The 20,426-nt window shown below is 40.4% G+C and overlaps 5 protein-coding genes and 1 pseudogene across 5 annotated transcripts; 2 read left to right on the forward strand and 4 right to left on the reverse strand.

The window, feature by feature from the left end:
• Positions 1-627: 627 nt before the first annotated feature.
• Positions 628-5,357, reverse strand: LOC147294542 (hAT dimerization domain-containing protein). The gene is made up of 7 exons (XM_086230521.1): positions 5,123-5,357; positions 2,899-4,347; positions 2,116-2,802; positions 1,954-2,037; positions 1,780-1,855; positions 1,288-1,634; positions 628-1,109 (listed from the first exon to the last, which is right to left on the reverse strand). The coding sequence occupies exons 2-7, from the start codon at positions 4,219-4,221 to the stop codon at positions 897-899; spliced, it is 2,730 nt and encodes a 909-aa protein (XP_086086647.1). The 5' UTR covers positions 4,222-4,347; positions 5,123-5,357; the 3' UTR covers positions 628-896.
• A 761-nt stretch (positions 5,358-6,118) lies between these two features.
• On the reverse strand, positions 6,119-8,114 carry LOC147294543 (pentatricopeptide repeat-containing protein At5g66520-like). Its single transcript, XM_086234102.1, has one exon. The coding sequence runs from the start codon at positions 8,112-8,114 to the stop codon at positions 6,240-6,242; it is 1,875 nt and encodes a 624-aa protein (XP_086090228.1). The 3' UTR covers positions 6,119-6,239.
• Positions 8,115-9,393: 1,279 nt separating this feature from the next.
• Positions 9,394-11,392, forward strand: LOC147294544 (pectinesterase pseudogene; annotated as a pseudogene).
• Positions 11,393-12,908: 1,516 nt separating this feature from the next.
• On the reverse strand, positions 12,909-14,256 carry LOC147294545 (PHD finger family protein). The gene has a single exon (XM_086233654.1). It carries the CDS (start codon positions 13,979-13,981, stop codon positions 13,253-13,255), a length of 729 nt encoding a protein of 242 aa, XP_086089780.1. The 5' UTR covers positions 13,982-14,256; the 3' UTR covers positions 12,909-13,252.
• Positions 14,257-14,747: 491 nt separating this feature from the next.
• RPL3P (ribosomal protein L3 plastid) lies at positions 14,748-17,827 on the reverse strand. The gene is made up of 5 exons (XM_086233121.1): positions 17,341-17,827; positions 16,480-16,689; positions 16,133-16,237; positions 15,597-15,710; positions 14,748-15,218 (listed from the first exon to the last, which is right to left on the reverse strand). Exons 1-5 carry the CDS (start codon positions 17,713-17,715, stop codon positions 15,045-15,047), a joined length of 978 nt encoding a protein of 325 aa, XP_086089247.1. The 5' UTR covers positions 17,716-17,827; the 3' UTR covers positions 14,748-15,044.
• A 188-nt stretch (positions 17,828-18,015) lies between these two features.
• Positions 18,016-20,363, forward strand: CRSH (Ca2+-activated RelA/spot-like protein). The gene is made up of 4 exons (XM_086234630.1): positions 18,016-18,434; positions 18,528-19,460; positions 19,597-19,887; positions 19,994-20,363. The coding sequence occupies exons 1-4, from the start codon at positions 18,048-18,050 to the stop codon at positions 20,093-20,095; spliced, it is 1,713 nt and encodes a 570-aa protein (XP_086090756.1). The 5' UTR covers positions 18,016-18,047; the 3' UTR covers positions 20,096-20,363.
• Positions 20,364-20,426: the final 63 nt, after the last annotated feature.

Consider the following 20,426-nt stretch of genomic DNA (forward strand, 5'->3'; position numbering starts at 1 on the left):
CAAGATTACCAAACACAAAAAACTGAAAAATGCAAAGAAATTAGAAATCAATTTCGTGAACCAAACAGGCTCTAAGAGCACGTTCACTTATATGGAATAAGAGTATCTAATCATGTGTTTATTTGTATTGGAAAATCAAAAAAGTAAGTGGGCCCCACTCCAAAATGAGGAATATACCAAAAGTACCCTCAATTATTTTAATAATTCCAAAATATCTATTAAGAAAATAATTTTTTTTTCAACAACACTCAAAACTTTTTAATTAACAAGTTTTTATTCCGATTCATGATCATTAGTTAACATAGAAGTGAGAATCAACTTCTTTTCAATCTTATTCAAAATGGTTAGTAAATAACTTAATAGGAATGACTCCTCCCCACTGCAATTCCATCCCTCACCAAATCAAACAATTAAAAAAGTAAAAAAAATAAAGAAATTCAGTCGATTTTGTGGCTGATTAGTTAACAATGATCGATTTTTTACTTTTTACTTTTTCATTTATAATTATTTGATTAATACACTGGGGGATAACTTTGGAATATAAAAAAAAGCTGTCTGAGTGGCTGAGCGTACTAATCAGATTGATGGGTCCATAAAGAAACTCTATTGTCAAATTTTCAGTTTTGATACAAAAGAAGTTGAAGGATAAGTAAACCTTGACTTTGATTACGAGAGTTAATGCTTAAACCACTGGAGCTAAAACTCCATATCAAATTCTTATTCTAATTAAGCATTCTAAGATATTAACAACAAATAGGTTAAACAATATCACATGTACACGTCAAAGGGTAACTAAAAAACTTTTAACATGTTGGAATATAATTACATAACCAAGGCAGCTGCCTCGCCATCACCACCATTACTTCTTTTGTGTTAGCTGAAGATCCATAACCTGACTAATCACTCATCTCATTATCAAAAAAATTTATATCACCATCCCCGTCATCATCAGTGGCAACACCAACATCGACAGGATTCACATCTGCATCAGCCAATGTGACCAGCTCAAGTGATCTGTTCCTAGTCTCTGCATTCGCATTTCCACCTTCGTAATCAACCAAATCATTCTCATATACATCAACCTGTTCCATTTCATTATAATGGATTTCCTAAAAGAAAAAAAGAATTTGGTTCAGACAGTATAAAGAGCTTCCCAAGGTTAGCTAACTCAGCTACCGTGTGTATGCAAGCATCCAACTGACATGCAGTTGTTATATTAAAGCTTTTAGTGTCATTGGCACATAAGTAAACCACTCTGCAGGAGAATAGAATATAAGCTTGAAGTACCTCATTTTCTAGCAAGTCATTTTCTTTTTTGGTAGAGTCTAGCAAGTAATTTTCTGCTGCCTCTACAATCCAGTCATCTAGTAAGCGCTCTAACAGAACATTATCAAGGGAGATAGAATTGTTGTCCCTTCTTCTCAATTGCTGTTCTCTAAGACGCAAATTGTAGTGAACGTAGATGAAGTCGTTCAATCTTTTTTGAGCTAAACGATTATTTCTTAGACTGTATATTTGATCAAATATACTCCAGTTATGCTCACACCCAAAAGATGAGCATGTCTGACTTAATATACGCACAGCTATTCGCTGCAGCTCTAAGCAACTTATCCCATGCTGTTGCCACCATGCAGCTAATAAGAGAGAGAAGAAAAAGGTATCAGTAAGTGGAACAATGATTGAGATGACTAATATATTACGTCCAGAGACTCAATGCATGGGCATACATTTAATATCTGGAACTCTCAAATGAATAACATAGCAGCCTAATGCTATCACCTGGATTGAGCTCTGTTCTTGTACTAATTGCCAATTCAGTTCCAAAATCAGCTTTCGCAGAATTATAATCAGAAATCTGGATGTTGTGTCACAGCATGGGAGAATATAAGAGAACATCTTAAGATATAAGAACATTCAGGGAGCACAAATGGGTTTCAATAAAAAAATTATTACCTGCATAGATGCAGAAATCCTTCTGGCATTGTCCGGCTCCAGCCGAACAATGCATTCATTAAGTCCACGCATCACCTCTGTATGCTACACACAATTAAAATTTGGGTTAGGAAAGATATCAACATGACGATGAAATCAACAAACAACCAGTGTTTCTCCTACCGCCATAAAATCAGGTCGATATCTGTATGATGGATTTAAGAAGTAAGCAGCCACATATACAGGGTGGTAGAACAACAAGTTCCAATGACTTTCTATTACATTCCAAAATGGCCCATATTTACGCTTATCGTCACCATGAATGGATTTGATTGCCAGTTTTGCCCTGTACATGTCATTATATATAGATGACATTGACAAGCAGTCACCACCCTCAACCTTTTGAAGAACTTGCATTATTGGGTCCACAGAGTTCCTGACAAATTGTACCTTTTTCCAAAATGGAGCATTTAATACAATATTTTCCACTTCTTTTCCCTCACATGATTTGGAGCACTGAGATGAAATCCATTTGGTTGATTGAAACATTCTTCTAAGAGCAGTCCTGTGTTCCAGCAAGCTTTGTAAGGTAGCAAAGCTAGAGGCAAACCGGGTAATAGACGGCCTCAAAAGTTCTTTCCCCTGAGTAAAATCATTCTTCATAAAATTTAACAACCAACTTTGGTTGTAAATGAGCTTCGTAATTTTTTGGCCCCTCTCCATGCACTCCCCTACACATCTTATCTTCAAAAAATCTTCAAGCATCTGATCAATACAACCCGTGGCACATGGGGTCCAGAATAAATTCTTTCTCTTCTCTTCAAGCACCTTCCCAGCAGCTTTATAACTAGGAGTATTTGGGGTGATTACCTGCAAATTAGGGATTAGAAGCAGAGTAAAGTTAGGGGCTAGTGGATGAGAGTCGCGGATAGGGAACTACTTGGGACACATAACAAAATCAAATACCTGAACTACATTTTCCTCACCCATCTCTTCAACCACTTTGTCCAGCAGCTTAAATAAATTCGAAGAATCTTCAACTATTTCAGTGGCATCAACAGAAGAAACAAAGTATACACCATTTGGGCCAGAAGCCAAAAAATTAATTAATATTCTACCCTCTATGTCTTTCCAACTGTCCACCATTATAGAACAACCACTAATTGCCCAGGATGCCTTATACTCAGCTAGGTAGTTTTTGATAGTTGCAATTTCCTCCTGTAAAAACCGACCAGATATTAACTGGCTTGTAGGTGCTACCAGACCCTGCCCATATTGGCCAACCAATTCCAGCATCTTATGAAAGTAGAGGGAGTTCGTGGCTTGTAGAGGAACTCCTGCATGGTAAAAAAACTTGCAAATTCCAGAAATAACTTCCTTGCGGGATATTTTATTTGACATTGTTCTGATCCTTACTTGTTTGTAAGATTGTGGTGTCAAACTCTTAGGTGCGGTCAAGAAAAGGGAATCTAGCCTTGATCTTTTATACAATGGTTCAGAACCAGTACAAGGAGGCATCCCCTTGAAAGTCTTTCTCAAACTTTGGCCCAATCTCCTATCACCATCAATCAATCTTTCCTTGCTTATATGATGCAGAGCAGCTTCCACTTGGTCATCCTCTTGATCTTCACTATCCGACTGCGGATCAAAATTTGATAAGGTGCCATCAGGTTGTCTCTGTCTCCTCCCAGTACGATGCCATTTCATATTCTCTTTTATTTTAAGGTAAACTTCCTCAGGAGCATGTTTACAAGGTGCTACTTCTCCAGGAATTCTAGCTAAATGTTGTTTAAATCGATTAATACCTCCACTAACTATCTTCTCACAATAATTGCATTTCACTTTTTTCTTTTTCTCATCCTGTGCAACACCATGTTCCCACCCAGGGTCAACATAGCCTAATGACCGTAGAGGAGTCAACTTCATTGCTAGATTCCTGTCAGCCATCAATTGCTTTCCCTTGCTTCTATAACCAACATGCACCTCCTCTTCATCATCATTAGATTGGAAATTCAAGTATGCTTGCCCAATATCTTCAGATTGCCTAGGTTTCTTATTAGAACGGCATCCTTCCATATTTGCTTTCATACTCATGTATACATCCTCTGGAGCCTTATCACAATAAGTCACTTCTCCAGAAACTCGGGCTAAGTGTTGCTTCAATCTGTATATTCCACCACTTACTATCTTTCCACAGTAATTGCATTTAACCTTTTTCTTCCTCTCATCTTGAGCAATGCCATGGTCCCATCCAGGGTCAACAAGTCCAGAGGAGCGCATTGGGGCCATCAATTTAAACCATTTAAGAATTTACACCAGAAACTAGCCTTATCTGACAGGCTCACAGCATTCTCAGCACTAATAAAAGTATGATCTTGCAATATTGCACGCTCCAATGACACTACATATAGGAATCTGCAGTAGATGTGCGAAAAAGTAAGGTTATGCATGCGTTCATTAGCTGAAGAGCATCATATAAGTCAATAATAAAGCATAGCAAGCACAAATGAGTAATACATAAGAAATCAGTATGGAAGACAATACAGACATAGATGAAATATTGTCAAGCTCTACATTGATTATTGAGATGTCACAATCACGCTCACTACATGAACAGAATATCCAAAAAAGACTTGTTACCAATGGAACTCTGGACCCAGCACACAAGCGACTCAACACAATCCACACACAAACAGAATTGGGGTATCACAAATTTATAATAGAAGTTGATATTAAAATACCATTTCACTGTTCACATGAAAATTTCAAAGGTAAAGACAACTCCTTATGAGCTTGGAAAGCAACAAATGGGTTTGCTTGTTTCAAAAACTCAATCCAGTACTTCAAATAAAAAAAAACATTGTTCTTGCATTGGAAGCAGCACAACAAGACTTCAACAATCAAACAACCCCAAGAATTGAAGCAATTTATTATGGTACAAAAAGCAAACACTGTATGCTGGCAGCTAGCTGAGACCAAACTAGACCCAGCATAGGATGAAAATCAAACAAATTGCACTCACTTTGCTATTAATCACCTCAGAAAAACACAGCTTTACTTTCCTAACACCCAAATTCAAGACAAAATTTCGAACACCCTAATATAAAAGAGGAATAATCTGCTACCACTCAAAACCGGGTTAATACATGCATATCTGTAAAAACTAAAAGGCTACTCAAATTTTGAATACCTGAGTTAGAAAACACGAAAGACATAACGAAATTTTGACATATCTGAGAATTCTGGGATGTGGGTCAGGGGCATTTGGATTTGAGAATAATCGATCCGTCCGAAAGTGGAAAAATCGACGGAAATTAAGGGTTTTCGAGGGTCAGATTGGTGGGAAAAATTGAAAACTGGGTGAAGGAAGAAGAACGAGCTGGGATCGTTCGGAATCGTGAGTCGCGAGTGAAATAGGTTCAACTCGATTGCTTGACCCGCCGTTTTTTAGGGTTTCTGTTCTTTATGGTAAACATATTATTTTTCTATTTTATTTTTACTATTTACTACAAATTATTGATTGAGAAAAAAAATAGAAAATAAAAGAAAGTGGTGAAGATTAAAATATGGCACATAGGCTCCACAATACATTTTTAACTCCTATAAGTTAAGGACAAATATTTATTGCACATGATTATTGTGTGAGTTTGTTTCAGTGAGTGCATTCAGTGAATCGTTGACAAATTTCTTCACCCGGCTTTCCTTTTGTTTCTTCTCTTTTAAAATTTCTTGTTAGGCTAATTTTCTTTGCTTAAGAGAGGTGGAGTATTGTAGCTTCCAAATGGTCAAATTTTGATAAAGCTTAATCAGATTCAACATTTATTGTTGTAAATTTCTCAACTCAACTCAACTCAATCCAAATTCAATTTTCAATTAGAACTCAATCCAATTTGAATGTGACTAGATGATCGATTTTTTAACAAAGGGAAAAATTCGAAGCATAAAATTTTTATAAAATCAAATACAATTACAAATTTATGTGCTAAACAACTACGAATTTGATCAAGATAATAACACTACTAAATGAATTTTGGGAGTTTTATGGGAAAAGCTTAGCTAGAAAGACAGCTTTCAGTTAATGGAATCTCATATGCATGAAGCTTTGAATAGCAGTTGGGAAATCTGTATACACAATTTGCCTATAATACCATATACAATGAAAACAAATTAGCTCTTTATACAGGTATATTATTATTCTATCAGCTAGTAGCAGTACTTGGGTGAACAACTGGGTTACTGCATATCTTTTCTTAAATAAGTTGTATTTTCTTTTGGGGTTAAATATAAAAATGGTCCACAAGACAACATTACCAGTAATCTTTACAAGAACACTCTCCCCTTTTAAAATGGTGGAAACGATTTCTATCCCTCACGATTATTTCACGATTGAAAACCTTTGAGATGAGCTTGCTTGCTTGGTGGCAGTCTTTACAGACTCGCAAATTCTTCGATATACGAAGAGTTTCGCCTGGTTTAGTCTTCAACAGGCCAAAGGCAATTGCAAATTTCTCACTGTGGTAGTATAAAGGATTCTCCTTTTCCTCCTCATCAAGATCATGCAATACTCCATCTGTGTCTGGAATATAGCCAACAGATCTTATACGTTCCAACATCTCATCAACTTTGGCGTATATCTCTTTTGCCCGAGGATGAGCCCCGCCCCCTGCAATAAATTCATTAACAACACCTTCCAATTCAATAATGGAAAATCCAGGAACCTTCTTCACTCCCCTGTCATTCATTAATTTCCTCACATTAGCAACATCTTCCCATCTACCTGCATTGGCATATAGATTAGCTAGTAACACATAGCGCCCGCTATTTTTTGGCTCCAGTTCAATTACTCTCTTCCCTATTTGCTCTCCTAGTTCAACATTTCCATGGATCTTACAAGCTCCGAGGAGGGCACCCAGAACGCTTACGTCGGGGCTCATGGGCATCTCATTTATTAGCTTTCTTGCTTCGTTCAGCATCCCAGCTCTTCCAAGAACATCAACCATGCAGCCAAAATGCTCTGTTCTGGGCTCAATACCATGGACTTCAACCATGCACCGGAAGTAGCGTTGCCCCTCTTCAACTAACCCTGAATGAGCACATGCACTAAGGACATTAACAAAAGTAATGTTGTCAGGAGCTACCATTTCCCTTTGCATCTCCTCAAAAAGGTCAACGGCAGTCTCTCCCTTCCCATGCATCGCTAGCCCTCCAATCATGCAATTCCATGAAGAAATCCCTTTATGGGGCAACCCTTTGAAAACTTCAAAAGCCTTCTCCAGACAACCACATTTGCAATACATGTCGATGATCGTTGTTGCGAGCTTTGAGTCCAATTCAATCCCACTTATCTCAATATATCCATGTATCCACTTCCCTTGTTCTAGAGCACCTACACCTGTACAAGCCGATAACATAGTAGCCGCCATGAATTTATTCAATGCTACCTTTTCCACTCGCATTCTTTGGAACAAAGAAAATGCTTCATGAAAACGATTACTCTGGACATAAGAGGAAATCATGGCATTCCAGGAAACAGAATTCTTCTCAGGCATCAACTCAAAAATTTCAAAAGCCTCGTCAACAAAACCACCCTCGGAGTACCCAGAAATCAAAGTAGTCCAAGACACAACATCCCTCCGGAGCATCCTGTCAAAGACCCTTCTAGCTTCCTCCAAATACTGAAAGTTCACATACATGTGAATCAAATTGTTCTGAGTAAACCCATCAGCTCCATACCCGAGTTTAACGACATGGGCATGGACTTGCTTCCCTTCTTCAATAGCATTATCGAGGCAACAAGCTCGTATAACAGAGGGAAACGTGTACCCATTGGGAGTGACAGAGTCTTGCAACATCTTTGCGTACAAGATAACGCAATTTCTGGATAATTGGCATTGTAAGTAACCTCTCATTACGGTGTTGTAAATGAACGCATCCGGGTGGGGCATTGAATCGAACACCTGGAGGGCATAGCCCAAATCGCCAGAATTGGAGATGGAACAGAACTTGATGACGCGGCCCATGGCATCGTTGTCAGCTGCGAGGCCGAGCCGGATGATTTGGGAGTGTAACTGCTTGAGCTCGGCCATGGTTGAGCATGATTCGAAGCCACGAATTGGTGAAATGTGGGTCTTGGGCGACCTTAGAGAGGGTGGGGTGGCTTGAAGGACTTGGAGCGACGCCATTTGGTTCTTCTTTCTTGGGTTCACTGAGAAGTGAACACCTTCTACTTTGAACATCGGAGATAAGACACTGTGGGTCCCACCAAATAAGTTTTGCTTATGCAAGTCGCTCAAACGCAAAATATATATATATATATAAAATAATATTAAAAAGAAAAAAACTATTTATCAAGGATATAAACCAATTGCATTTGTCTTTTATATTTTTGATTAGAGGGAAGGGGAATAAAATTTGGGTGCAAATGAGACAATTATACAATTCTTCCAACTAAGTTATTTCACAATTGCCCAGTTGCATTGTCTTAATAGTCCATTTAAGTAAATAATTAGAAAAACTGACACATAGAAGTGTTACTTCAATAGCACATTGTTGACACTCACAAAAAAAAAAAAAACACTATACACAAATCAACATTCTAACCGCACACAAAAAAAGCACAAGGCAACATTAGATAATGGTCTCCACTTTATTGATCATGAGTAATGTTGCATAAAATAACGTTTTTTTATCAAATATTTAGTATGTTATATTGAATTAAAAGTGATTGGATACATAATAAATCAAATGAATATAATTAACGTGTAAATAAGTGTAAGCTATAATCGTCTAAAATGATTATAACTAATATGTACCATCCATTATTAATCTGACATCACATATATATATATATATTAAACTAACAATTTACATAATAAAAAATTAAGTCTACCCGTTGACAATTGACAAATTAAGATTACTTGCAAAATGTACATCATCCATGCTACACCTACTATTGCATGTTAAAACAGAACATGTTGCCTAGGTAGCTCCAAGCCTCTAAATAGAGAAATTAGAGGGCTATGACGTCCTTCCAAATTCTTTTGCATGTTGCTATAGCGTGCATTTCGAGTCATAACAACAGATGATTCGTGTCAATTCAAGGTCAATTAATCCCAATCCATATCTCCAAAAATAAGCTATACATATGCTATAATATTATAGGTTGTGGCATGAGCATGAAGTCCAAAAATAGATGACAGGCAATGGTGAGCAGGAACTGTCTCTTAACCACCATCGATCATTCCCTAGCTCCAAAGTTCCCCAGCCTCTCTTGTCTGAATTCTTGTCCTAAACCACACACATTGAACATCCATGCATGCATGCATGTCCTATATATTAAACCCCATGAGGCCATCATCCTCCATGCTTTTGCAGCTTGAATTTTGTTCATCATCGATCGATCACGTACAATCCAATACTCAAATTAAAAAACCGAAAAAGAAGACCAAAAAAAAAAAGAGAATGGAAAAGAGAGGCAAGGTGATGGTAGGAGGAGTTTCGATAATCCTTGTGGTTGGCGTAGTGATTGGTGCAGTGGTTGTTGTGAGCAGGAAAAACCATTCCAAGGACGTACTTTCAAGCAGTTCCAAGGCCGTTGCTGCAATCTGCCGGCCAACAGACTACAAAGAAGCGTGCGTGGAGAGCCTCGGCCACGCGGCGAAGAACGAGAGCGCCACCGTGAAGGAGCTCATCCAAGCCGCCATCAACGCGACCATCCAACGCGTGAAATCGGCGATCGACGAGTCCCAAAACATCATCCGCTCCGCCCCCCACGCGAGTGCCACAGGAAAGATGGCGTTCGAGGACTGCAAGGAATTGCTGGAATACGCGATCGACGATCTCGAGGCCTCCTTTTCAATCGTCGGGGACTGCAAAACCGAAAAGATGCACCAGAGAGACGCCGAACTCAAGAACTGGCTCAGCGCCGTCGTCGCCTTCCAGCAAGCCTGCCTCGACGGCATTCCTCACCACCAACTCAAGAGCCAAATGGAAGACGGCCTCCGCAACGCCTCGCAGCTCACCAGCAATGCTCTCGCCATCGCCTCCTCTGTTGCTGACATCCTAGGCAGCTTCAACATCACTGCTCTCAAGGATAACAACACCAGCGCTAGCGCTAGCCCCCCTCCAACTCCATCCACCGCTCGCCGCCTTCTCCAAGACTCATACGATCGAACGGCTGGCGACTACCCCTCCTGGTTTCCGGCGGCGGACAGGAAGCTGCTGCAGAGGCACCGCCGCGGACAGGTCAAGCCCAACGCGGTGGTCGCCCAGGATGGGACTGGACACTTCAAGACCATCGGGGCCGCTCTGGCCGCGTACCCCAAGGGGAATAGGGGTAGATACGTCATTTACGTCAAGGCTGGGGTTTACCGCGAGTCTGTCATTGTCACAAAGGATCAGGTCAATGTCTTCATGTACGGAGATGGGTCCCGGAAGACCATGGTCACTGGGAGTAAGAGCTTCGCGGACGGCATCACCACCATGAACACTGCCACATTCGGTACGTCACTCTCTCGATCTTCATTTCATTCTATTAATAATTTGCACCCCTATCACTATTCACTACTATTATAGTACGTCTTCCTCGATTTAGTTAAATCCAAGCTCACTCTGAAATTGTAAGAAAGTAATATATACATTATTGGTCAGCAAATTCGATGCGGTTTGGATTGGCTATTATCAAGTATGAACGAAGCTAGCCCCATTTATTATACATACCTTACAAGTTATAACTATATCTTTATTTTTTATTTTTATAATTACAGCGGTAATTGGACATGGGTTTATATGCAAATCGATGGGATTTCAAAACACAGCTGGTGCCGTGAAACATCAAGCAGTAGCACTTCGAGTACAGTCGGAAATGTCAACCTTCTTCCGCTGTAGAATGGACGCCTACCAAGACACATTGTACGTCCAAGCCCATCGCCAATTCTACCGCAACTGTGTCATATCCGGCACGGTCGACTTCATCTTTGGTGACTCAACAACAGTCATTCAGAATTGTTTGATCATCGTGAGGATGCCCATGAAGGGCCAACAGAACACAGTGACTGCTCATGGAAGACAGGACAGACGGGAGAGCACCGGCCTGGTTATCCAGAACTGCAGAATAGTCCCGGAACAAGCTCTGGTCCCATCGAGATTCCAGGTTAAGTCATATTTGGGGCGCCCTTGGAAGATGTACTCAAGGACTGTGGTAATGGAATCAGAGCTCGGGGACTTTATACAGCCGGAAGGGTGGCTGCCATGGCAAGGCACCTTTGCTTTGGACACCTTGTATTATGCAGAGTATGCGAACAGAGGTCCAGGTGCTGTGACAACCAAAAGGGTGAACTGGAAGGGATTCCATGTGATTACCAACAGAAATGAGGCTATGCTATTCACTCCCGGCACTTTTCTAGGAGCAGAGTGGTTGAAATACGCAGGTGTGCCCTACTTCCTTGGTTTTAAACGCTAGCTAGCTCATCTCCAAAACCTCAACAATGAAGATAAGCTGCTGCCCCGACTGACTTGATTGGAATAAAAAAGTTGAACCATGCTCTGAAGAAGAAGATGGATAGATAATTAGGATGACAGGATGGCGCTGTTGATTGTCACCCCACCTAGTGAGCAGTGAGCCAGTGATAACTCATAACATGTCCTTCGGTTTGTAGTTTGTACACTACTGTTTACATATTGCTTTATGTATGGCCATCTCTGTACATTCATTCCACCCTACTACTACCAAGTATAAATTGCACTGTTTATTGCTTTTCCCTCATCTAAGACATGAAATTATCCTTTCTCTGTTTATCAGCAAACCCATGCGGCAACTATGAAGACTCTAGGGTTATACTCATGGGCGTTCTCTCTCCTTTTCTTCTCAAAATAATGGTACTCACAAACGCCCTTTCTCTGGCCAATAGAAAATTTATGAGAAGTGGTGGTAAGGACTACTTTTTCTTCTTAATTAAAAAAAAAAAAAAAGCCTCATACACCATCTTTTTTTTTTTTATCTATTCTTTTTTTATTGTTACGGCAATGATAGGAAAGGCCGATTACACCAAACTGAAAAGAGATCAGAAGAAAAGCATAGTATTCCCATGACAGAGATAACTTACATTAAGAAGGAAACTGAGAAACCATGGAGGGGAATATTTATAACCCAAAAAAAAAACCACAAAAAGGTTCAATTAAACTGAGTTTGAGCAATTAGATATGTAAAAAAGAACCATAGGTCAGTTCATCATTCAATCGGCCAAATAAAAAAGATCCCATTAATACAATCATGTAAACATGTCTGCATGCACGCAGACAGAAAATTCTGTATAAGAGGAGGTTCTAATCGAAACCTTAGGAATAATCAGAACCCTATAGGAATAATACACTGAACCGCAAGCACGAAGAAAAAACAACATAATGCTCCCAAACCTTAAACATTGATTGGATGGACTAAGGAGTCATTTTTCAACTATTCCGGTAAAAAAATATGAGATCCCACAAAGTATTCCTTTCTTATAATAGGGCATCCGACCAGACAAATGGGTTGGCAACCTTGAATTATGCACTAGCATTAAAATTTGAGCTTAATATGAATAAGAAAGAAAGAAGAATGTTTAAGTTTATACTTTAAAAAGTTCCTGTTCAGCATTATTCTGAAGAATCCATTAGGACCGTAAAAGAATTACTTTAAAAACCCAATATCATATCACTACCTGATTTGTCTTTCAGGTATTCCCAACCCATGTCAAATCAAGTGCCACTTAAACTTGACTCAACAAAACATTAGTGAGTTGAGAGAGTTAGATCAAGAGAACAAGTGACAATAAGGGAAATTAGGTCAGCATGTTTGATGAAACCTCAGTTCTGAAGTTCTGTTAATTATGTCAACTTTCTAGCATAGCAGGCACAGAATATTAACAAACAAGCAAGCAAGACAATCATACAGATTGTGTAAAGCTTTGTAGCCAATGAACAAATTCTCTCATGCTAAATTCTAAACAAAGAAAGGCAACTTTGGATAATGAAAAAGGACAGAGTAGATACAAAAGGGCGCTGAGAATCACAGTGATAATCAGCTGCAGAAAACTGTATGGGAAAATATGAGTACACAACAGCATGTCAACAACAATCTATCTAAACCGTCTCTGCCAAAGTTCCCAAGCAGCTGCGCAGAAATAAATTAAAAAAATCAACTGCAACTAACAAAGAGGACGGACTCACATATTGAAGAAAGCAGTAGCAGCAGCTGAGCATCGTCACCATCCAATAATGAATAAACCCCATCAAGCACCTTACTTGATTTGATGATCAATCTTCAATCTTCAATCCTCAATCTTCAATCTTCTTCCATAGCATCAGCATGAGTGATTTTCAGTTGATTAGCACCAACAGAGGGAACTAATCGCAACCCATTACTTCCCTCAGGTTCAGCAGCCAGAGAAGACGCAATCTTGGCCAGCACTTGAATCCCACCGGGACTCTCCGATTTGGGTTTCGCATTGAGGTTCTCTGCTTTCGAATCCTTCTCTTTCTGCTTGGCGACGAGCAACGCGAGCTGCTCCAGAGCCTCCTTGGCTCTCTTCTTGGCCGAGACGGCCTCCTTAACGCGGCGCTCGGCGTCGAGCCTGGCGGTGGAGGCGGCTTTGGTCATCGAAACGGCGGCGATTCTGGCAGCCGCGACAAGGGCCTTGGCGGAGTCCCTGTCGACGAGAAGGGTCTTGGGGTTGTTGTCGTGGTGGCGGTTGGAGTTGAAAAACGTGAAGGTGGGTTGGGAGCAGGGAGGGCACTGGAAGCTGTTGAAGGAGGAATTGGCGGCGACGCAAGGGAAGTGAGAGATGGAGGGGCATTTGAGGCACATGACGCGCTCGCGCGGCGGAGGCGAGTGGTCAAAGACTTCGAGGCAGATTGGGCAGAAGAGGCCCGGGTGGTTCTTCAGGACGCAGTTCGTGCAGAGTCGCCGGAACGACCCTCTGAGCCGGACGTAGTGGAGGAACCACCGCTCCGACGACCCGCACACGCCGCACAGCCGGCGCTCTGCTTCGGATTGCTCTCGCTTCATTGCCATTTGACTCGCATTTGAGTGTGTGATGATCGAGAGTGCTGTTGGCTATTGAATAACGGTAACCCTAGGAAGGTGAGAATTAGGGTTTTTTGGGTTGGAAATTAGGGTTTGAGAGAGAAGACAAGGTCGGGACTTGAGACTTATTAGGCAAGTAGAGATGACCAGCAATAGCATGGTCAATATAATCATCGATTGGGTTTCGGTTTTTTTTTTTGGCTTTGTCTTTGGGTTGGGATCGCTACGTCTATGAGTTTGACACTTGACTGTTTTGCCTTTGAATGCAAATTTAGGATGAGAAATCCATCCTTCAAAATTTGGCAAAAGGCAAAAGGCGAAGCCCTTTCTGTTTTGCTCTTTCTTTTTATTTTTTTGAACTTTTATTTAAAGCCAATCCTGTACAATTACCACAACAGAACTAAAGTCCAAAGCACACAACAAAATCACAAATCAGTGTTCCACATGACATTGGTATGATCACCTTAATTTTCTGTAATTTGTAATGAATTCATTTGAGTTTTACAGCATATTCTATCATGATCATCCAGACTAAGTTCAAAGCTCATCCAGACATCAAGGGCTCACTTCCAGATGCATGCCTAGGCCAACAAGATAAATCAATTGGAACAACACCAATACTTCAATTGATTCGAAGTTAATTATGAACATTGACATCACAAAATTCAAGCAATAAATTCCACAACTCTATAAGCATGGAATGCAAACACCAATTAGCACATGGAATCTGTAAAGGATATTAATTAACTACCCAAAATTTCAAGTCGCCACATTTATTTTGAAACATGGTTCCAACACAAAAACATTTTTGGTAAGTACTCAATTCTGAGGTTGAATGAACTCAATTATAATATTACAACCTCTGCATCTGCATTCCTATAACAAAAATAAATTAAGAAAAAAAAAATCAAATTGACAGCCCCAGACAGGTCTTATAACCGTAAGTCCACCATGCTCTTTGCATCACCAAAAAGGATGTGACTGCAATGTAGTCAATTGGGCAGAGCTCAACAACCCTAGTTCCTAAAGGGGTTTCAAATTTGGCTCCCGCTTAATCCGCCACCATGAATGGATCTATTTCTCCAAGATCAGCAACCAGCGGTTCTAACTCGGTTGGATCCTCATCCTCTGGAGCAAAGTGAGTCGGAAAAGGTAGCAATGAAATGTTAGGTTTCTTGTAGACAGCATCTTTTATGAACACAAAGTTCCCTTCAGCACCTGGAACCTGTGATAAGCCAACAAATAATTGAGTAAACATGAAACCAGCATTAACAATAACAACAATAATGACTTCAGAAAATGTCTAAGCTCAATCATTGAATGGATATTAAACAGTGGAGTTGTGAACGCATATCAACATTTTCATTAAACCAACAAAAATCTTCTACCCGGAAAAAAATCATTCATCATCCATTTTTTACCTTGAACGTCCTGAACACTTCTAAAGATTATTAAGCTCACGAAACTATTGTTGGGTAAGCTTCAAAATGCATTAACTTTAGACAATGCAGGCAATTAAAAACACAATCGTGGAGACCTCTCACTTTCCATTCACATTTAGAGCACTTAATTCTGAGAAGTAAATTTTGTGAGAGAAGCATACTTGGCCTTTCACCCACATAAAATTCCTTGCAGGATCAATCTTGTAGACCCACACATTTTTTACTGTTCTCTGTTTCCCACCCATGCGCCCGGCCATCTTTCTGCCTTTAAATACCTGTTCATACAACATATGATTGTTACAATTACAATTTATAACCCAAGGGAAGTCATATAATTAGGAGCATAAACCCCCACTGATTGTAAGTTATGAGTAAAAACAGGATGGATTGTTAAGTTATTTACTGAATTTTCCAAACCACACAAATCCTACTGTGTTTATTGATATAGGGAAGAAAACCAAAAAAGGCTAAGCAGGTAAAGCAAAACAATATATAGACAATTATGGAATATAACATTTCTACGAATAAACAAATGAGGCAGCAGATTATTTGAATAAATTAAGTCATATCATTAGAAGCAGAAAGGTTTAGTATATATTTTCCAGAAAAGTTTCGGAGAATAATTTATGAAGATTTTCCCACCAACACAGAAAGACAAGATAACTTGAATGCAGAAATCTATGGAAGCCATACAAACCTTTCCTGGATCATCTCTCTGACCTGTAGAACCACCACTTCGATGTGACAAAGATGCACCATGACTTGCTGGCCCTCCTTTAAAATGATGCCTTTTCATCACACCCTGGGCACAGAGAAAATAAATAAGACATAATATTGATAATCTATTGAATGTAATCCTTCTATCACTGTAGTAGGAAGAATTTTTTAAAAACACAGCTTGTAGATTATATCCTTATATACAAGGATTTACTTTTAGGCTTGAACAAACACATACAACCACATAAAATGAAACAATAATGAAAAGCCATAGAAAAAGAAAGATTGACAACGTGATGACAGGAACTAAATAGCAAATTAGTTCACCTGGAAACCTTTTCCTCTTGTGATTCCTGTCACATCAACATATTGGCCTGGAACAAAATGACGAACACCAACTGACATACCAACAGGGAGAAGCGCATCCTCCGTTACAGGAAACTCCCTCAGTTTCCTCTTAAGTGGAACACCTTGAGCTCTGAAATGACCCACTTCAGGCTTTGTCAAATGTTTTGCCTTCTTCTGTCCGCAACCAATCTAACTAGCACCACAACAGAATACAATCCTATAATTAAACCCCTGTCCTTGAAAATTTGTCAAAAAATTAGATTACCATCTGTTTAGTTTTAAAGAAAATAAAAAATATATTGATATGACCCCGGTGAGGGATCACAGATTGATGCGCCCCCAGTGAGGAATTTTTTAATTTATGAGCTTTCCATTCATCGAAATCCCTTTTACAGTAACAAGAAGTTTCATAAGTGCTCAGTAAGTGATGCATATAGTTTCAAATGTAAAGCTCATCTGACTCCACCAGACAATATATCCCAGCTGAGCTGATTAGGGTTTAAATTGCCTGGTAACTCAATACAGGCTTTAGCAGATTTCAAACAGCTAAAATGCAGCGAATATTGGTTTAGTTGAATAACAGTAACAACAATACAAAATCAGTGTGCTGCCAAATGAAATAATAGCAAGAAGTCGGATTAATTTCAGTGCAAAATGTAAACTTTACCATCTTCTCTCACACAAATACTGAAAAATCTGAACTTTAGAAATCTCACAACCTATAAAGTTACACTATATTTGGATACAGTTTAAGAATCAAAAAACATGATAAAACAGCAACGAAACAAATCAAACTGAATTGGTAATAAACAAATCAAAAGTGAAGAGAAAAAGGGTTACCTGTAGAGCAGGGAAGCCTTCTTTCTCGGGGGTTTTGACCTGAGAGACGATATTATCATCGACCCAAAGCACAGTGATCGGAACCCTAGCACCCCATTTGTCCCAGAGCGCTGTCATCCCACACTTGACGGCGACGACTCCGGTCCTCTTCGAGCTGGGGCTCATCACCCCAGCCTTGGCTTCGATAACCCGTCTCGGCTCTTCGGCGATATCATTCGCATCCACCAAGGCCTCGGAGCTGAACCACCTGAAGAAATGTGTAGACGACGTCGTAGCAATAGCGGCAGAGGTAGTAGTGCAAGTATTAGAAGAAGTGGAGGGGTTGAGTGAGAGAAAGCGGAGACGAGAAATGAGGCCTCTCGATAAGGCCGACATGGCGATGTGAGAGAGTAGAGAGTGTTGGCTCTTAGAGTGAAGATGGGTTTGATGGCATGGCTGATGGCTATGGAACCCCAAAGAGGTTGCAGAGATTGATTTTGGCGTAGGGTTTAGGAAATTAGGACTTTAGGGAGAGAGAGAGAGAGAGAGTGGGGAATAGGTTTCTGTGTATTGGAGTCCACCGTGTTCCCACAATAGGAATTCGACACGTGTATCACTTTACAGGCCTAAACGACATGTCGTAAATTTGAGAAAATGACAAGCATATCCTCTTCTTACATCCACACCACGAAAAAAGCAGGAGAGAGAGCCAGAGAAAGGATCCATCAATGGAGCTTTACTATGCTCATCACCATCATCATCTTCTCCATCAGGAGCCAATTCCCAAATTACCCTTCGGAACCGTAAGGACATTCCTTGGGACTCTGACGCTACAGAGATGGAAGAGTCGGCGGATTCGACGACTGGGTTTCTCGAAAACGACGACGACGGCGGCTCTGATGGAGCAGACAGGTGGGAAGATGGTGGTGGAGCTGGTGGGGGCATTCAACGAGCTCACGGAGAGGATGGGCATGCTCTCCAGCAGTGGGTCCCACATACTCTTCAAGGCTCTCAAGCTCTCCATTCCCATACTCCACGCCTTGCCTCTCTCCCCAGATGGCCGTTCTTCTCTCTCTAAGGCCTTGTCTCTCACTCTCCTCCTTGCAGACCTTCAGGTACGTTCGCATTTCTGAATCCGAGACCTTCAACGGCCTCAATTGCGTAACTTTAAAAACCCATTAATGGGTTTTCAGTGAATTTGATTGTAGATGGATGCTGAGGTTATTTCAGCTGGGATACTCAGACCAGTTTTGGAGGCCGGTGCAATTTCCATACTTGATGTTAGGAACCAGATTGGTTCTGGCACTGCCCATCTCTTGTACGAAAGCTTGCGCGTCATGAAAGTTCCTTACAAAGTTGATGTTTTGGATGATGACAGTGCTGCTGCGTTGAGAAAGTTCTGCCTCACATACTATGACATGAGGGCTGTGATTTTGGACCTGGTTTTCAGGCTTGACATGATGAGACATCTGGGTTACCTCCCACGGTATGAGCAGCAATTGGTGGCTCTTGAGGTTATGAAGATTCACGCACCATTGGCTCATGCTGTTGGGACCAACTGGTTGTCACTGGAGCTGGAGGACCTCTCATTTCAGTACTTGTTTCCACATTCATACCACTATGTTGATACGTGGTTGCGGAGTCATGAGACTGGAAGTAAGCCTCTGGTGGATGTGTACAAGGAACAGCTCTTGCAATCACTGAAAGTTGATCCCTTGTTGGAGGGTCTAGTTGTGGATGTCTCGGTTGATGGTCGCTATAAGAGTCGATTTAGCACCATGAAGAAGCTCTTGAAAGATGGTAGGAAGCCGGAGCAAGTGAATGATGTGTTGGGGTTGCGAGTCATATTGGAGCCAAGGTCTGGAGAACATATGGCAGAAGTTGGGGAAAGAGCATGCTATAGGACGCGCGAAGTTGTCCAATCCTTGTGGAAGGAAATGCCTCACAGGACAAAGGACTACATTGCCAGGCCTAAGGCAAATGGGTATAGGAGTTTGCATATGGCAGTTGATGTTAGCGACAGTGGCAAGAGTAGGCCGTTAATGGAAATACAAATAAGGACTAAGGAGATGGACATGCTAGCAGACGCTGGGACAGCATCTCACTCATTGTACAAGAGCGGTCTTACAGACCCAGAAGAGGTTAGTTGATATATGCACTTGATACAGGCTAATTTTGAATGTTTTTCTTGTGCATGAAGCTTGTGAATCTATGGATGAATTTGTAAATTCAGCATGTTATATTGGAGACTCTTGTAATCACTTTGTTGATGAGCAGGCAACGAGGCTCAAGGCCATAATGATGGCTGCAGTTGAACTTGCAGCATTGCGCCTTAAAGATCTTCCATCCACAAATCATGAAGGCGTTGAGACTGAGCAGAGCCAAAGTGATCGAGTATTCCACCTCCTTGACAAGAATGGAGATGGTAGGATCAACATTGAGGAATTAACGGAAGTGATGGAAGAGCTTGGTGCCCCAGGAGAAGATGCACGTGAGATGATGCAGCTCCTTGATGCAAATAGCGATGGTTCTCTTAGCTCAGATGAGTTTGGTTTGTTTCAGAAACAGGTGAACATTGATGTTTTTCATAATGGAAGCATTTTGAATGGTTACTTGTTAAAGACATGGGCTCTGGTAGGAAATTTTGTATGGTTATATTTTTTTCTCCCTGCAGGTTGAATTTATGCGTAATTTTGAGGACAAAGATGAGCAGTTCAAGACCGTGTTGAATGAAAGACTTCGACTTGCAGACAACAGCAGCTTGGTCCACGTATAATGTGAAGATCTTGGCAGCAGGCTTGCAATTTAGATTTGGTTGCCTGCTTGAAGAGTTATCTTTAGTTACTCTCATTCACCATGTAAATAGATTATTTAGACTGTATATACTAAAATTCTCATGTTGGATATCATTGTTCAGAGGTCTTATGTCTTAGAACCTCTTGATTTCTACATTGTATACGAGGTGTGATGTCTCTGTAATTAGCCATCCAACATGGCTTCTCACTAGTGATTATAATAAAGAATATATACCATTGGTGTTGTAATTTTCATTTTTATTTTAATGAAATTTGTGTTTGTTATAAAAAAAAAAAATAAAAAAAAATAAA

Source organism: Dryas octopetala, chromosome 2, assembly GCF_963921425.1.
Source record: "Dryas octopetala chromosome 2, drDryOcto1.1, whole genome shotgun sequence".
Lineage (NCBI taxonomy): Eukaryota > Viridiplantae > Streptophyta > Magnoliopsida > Rosales > Rosaceae > Dryas > Dryas octopetala.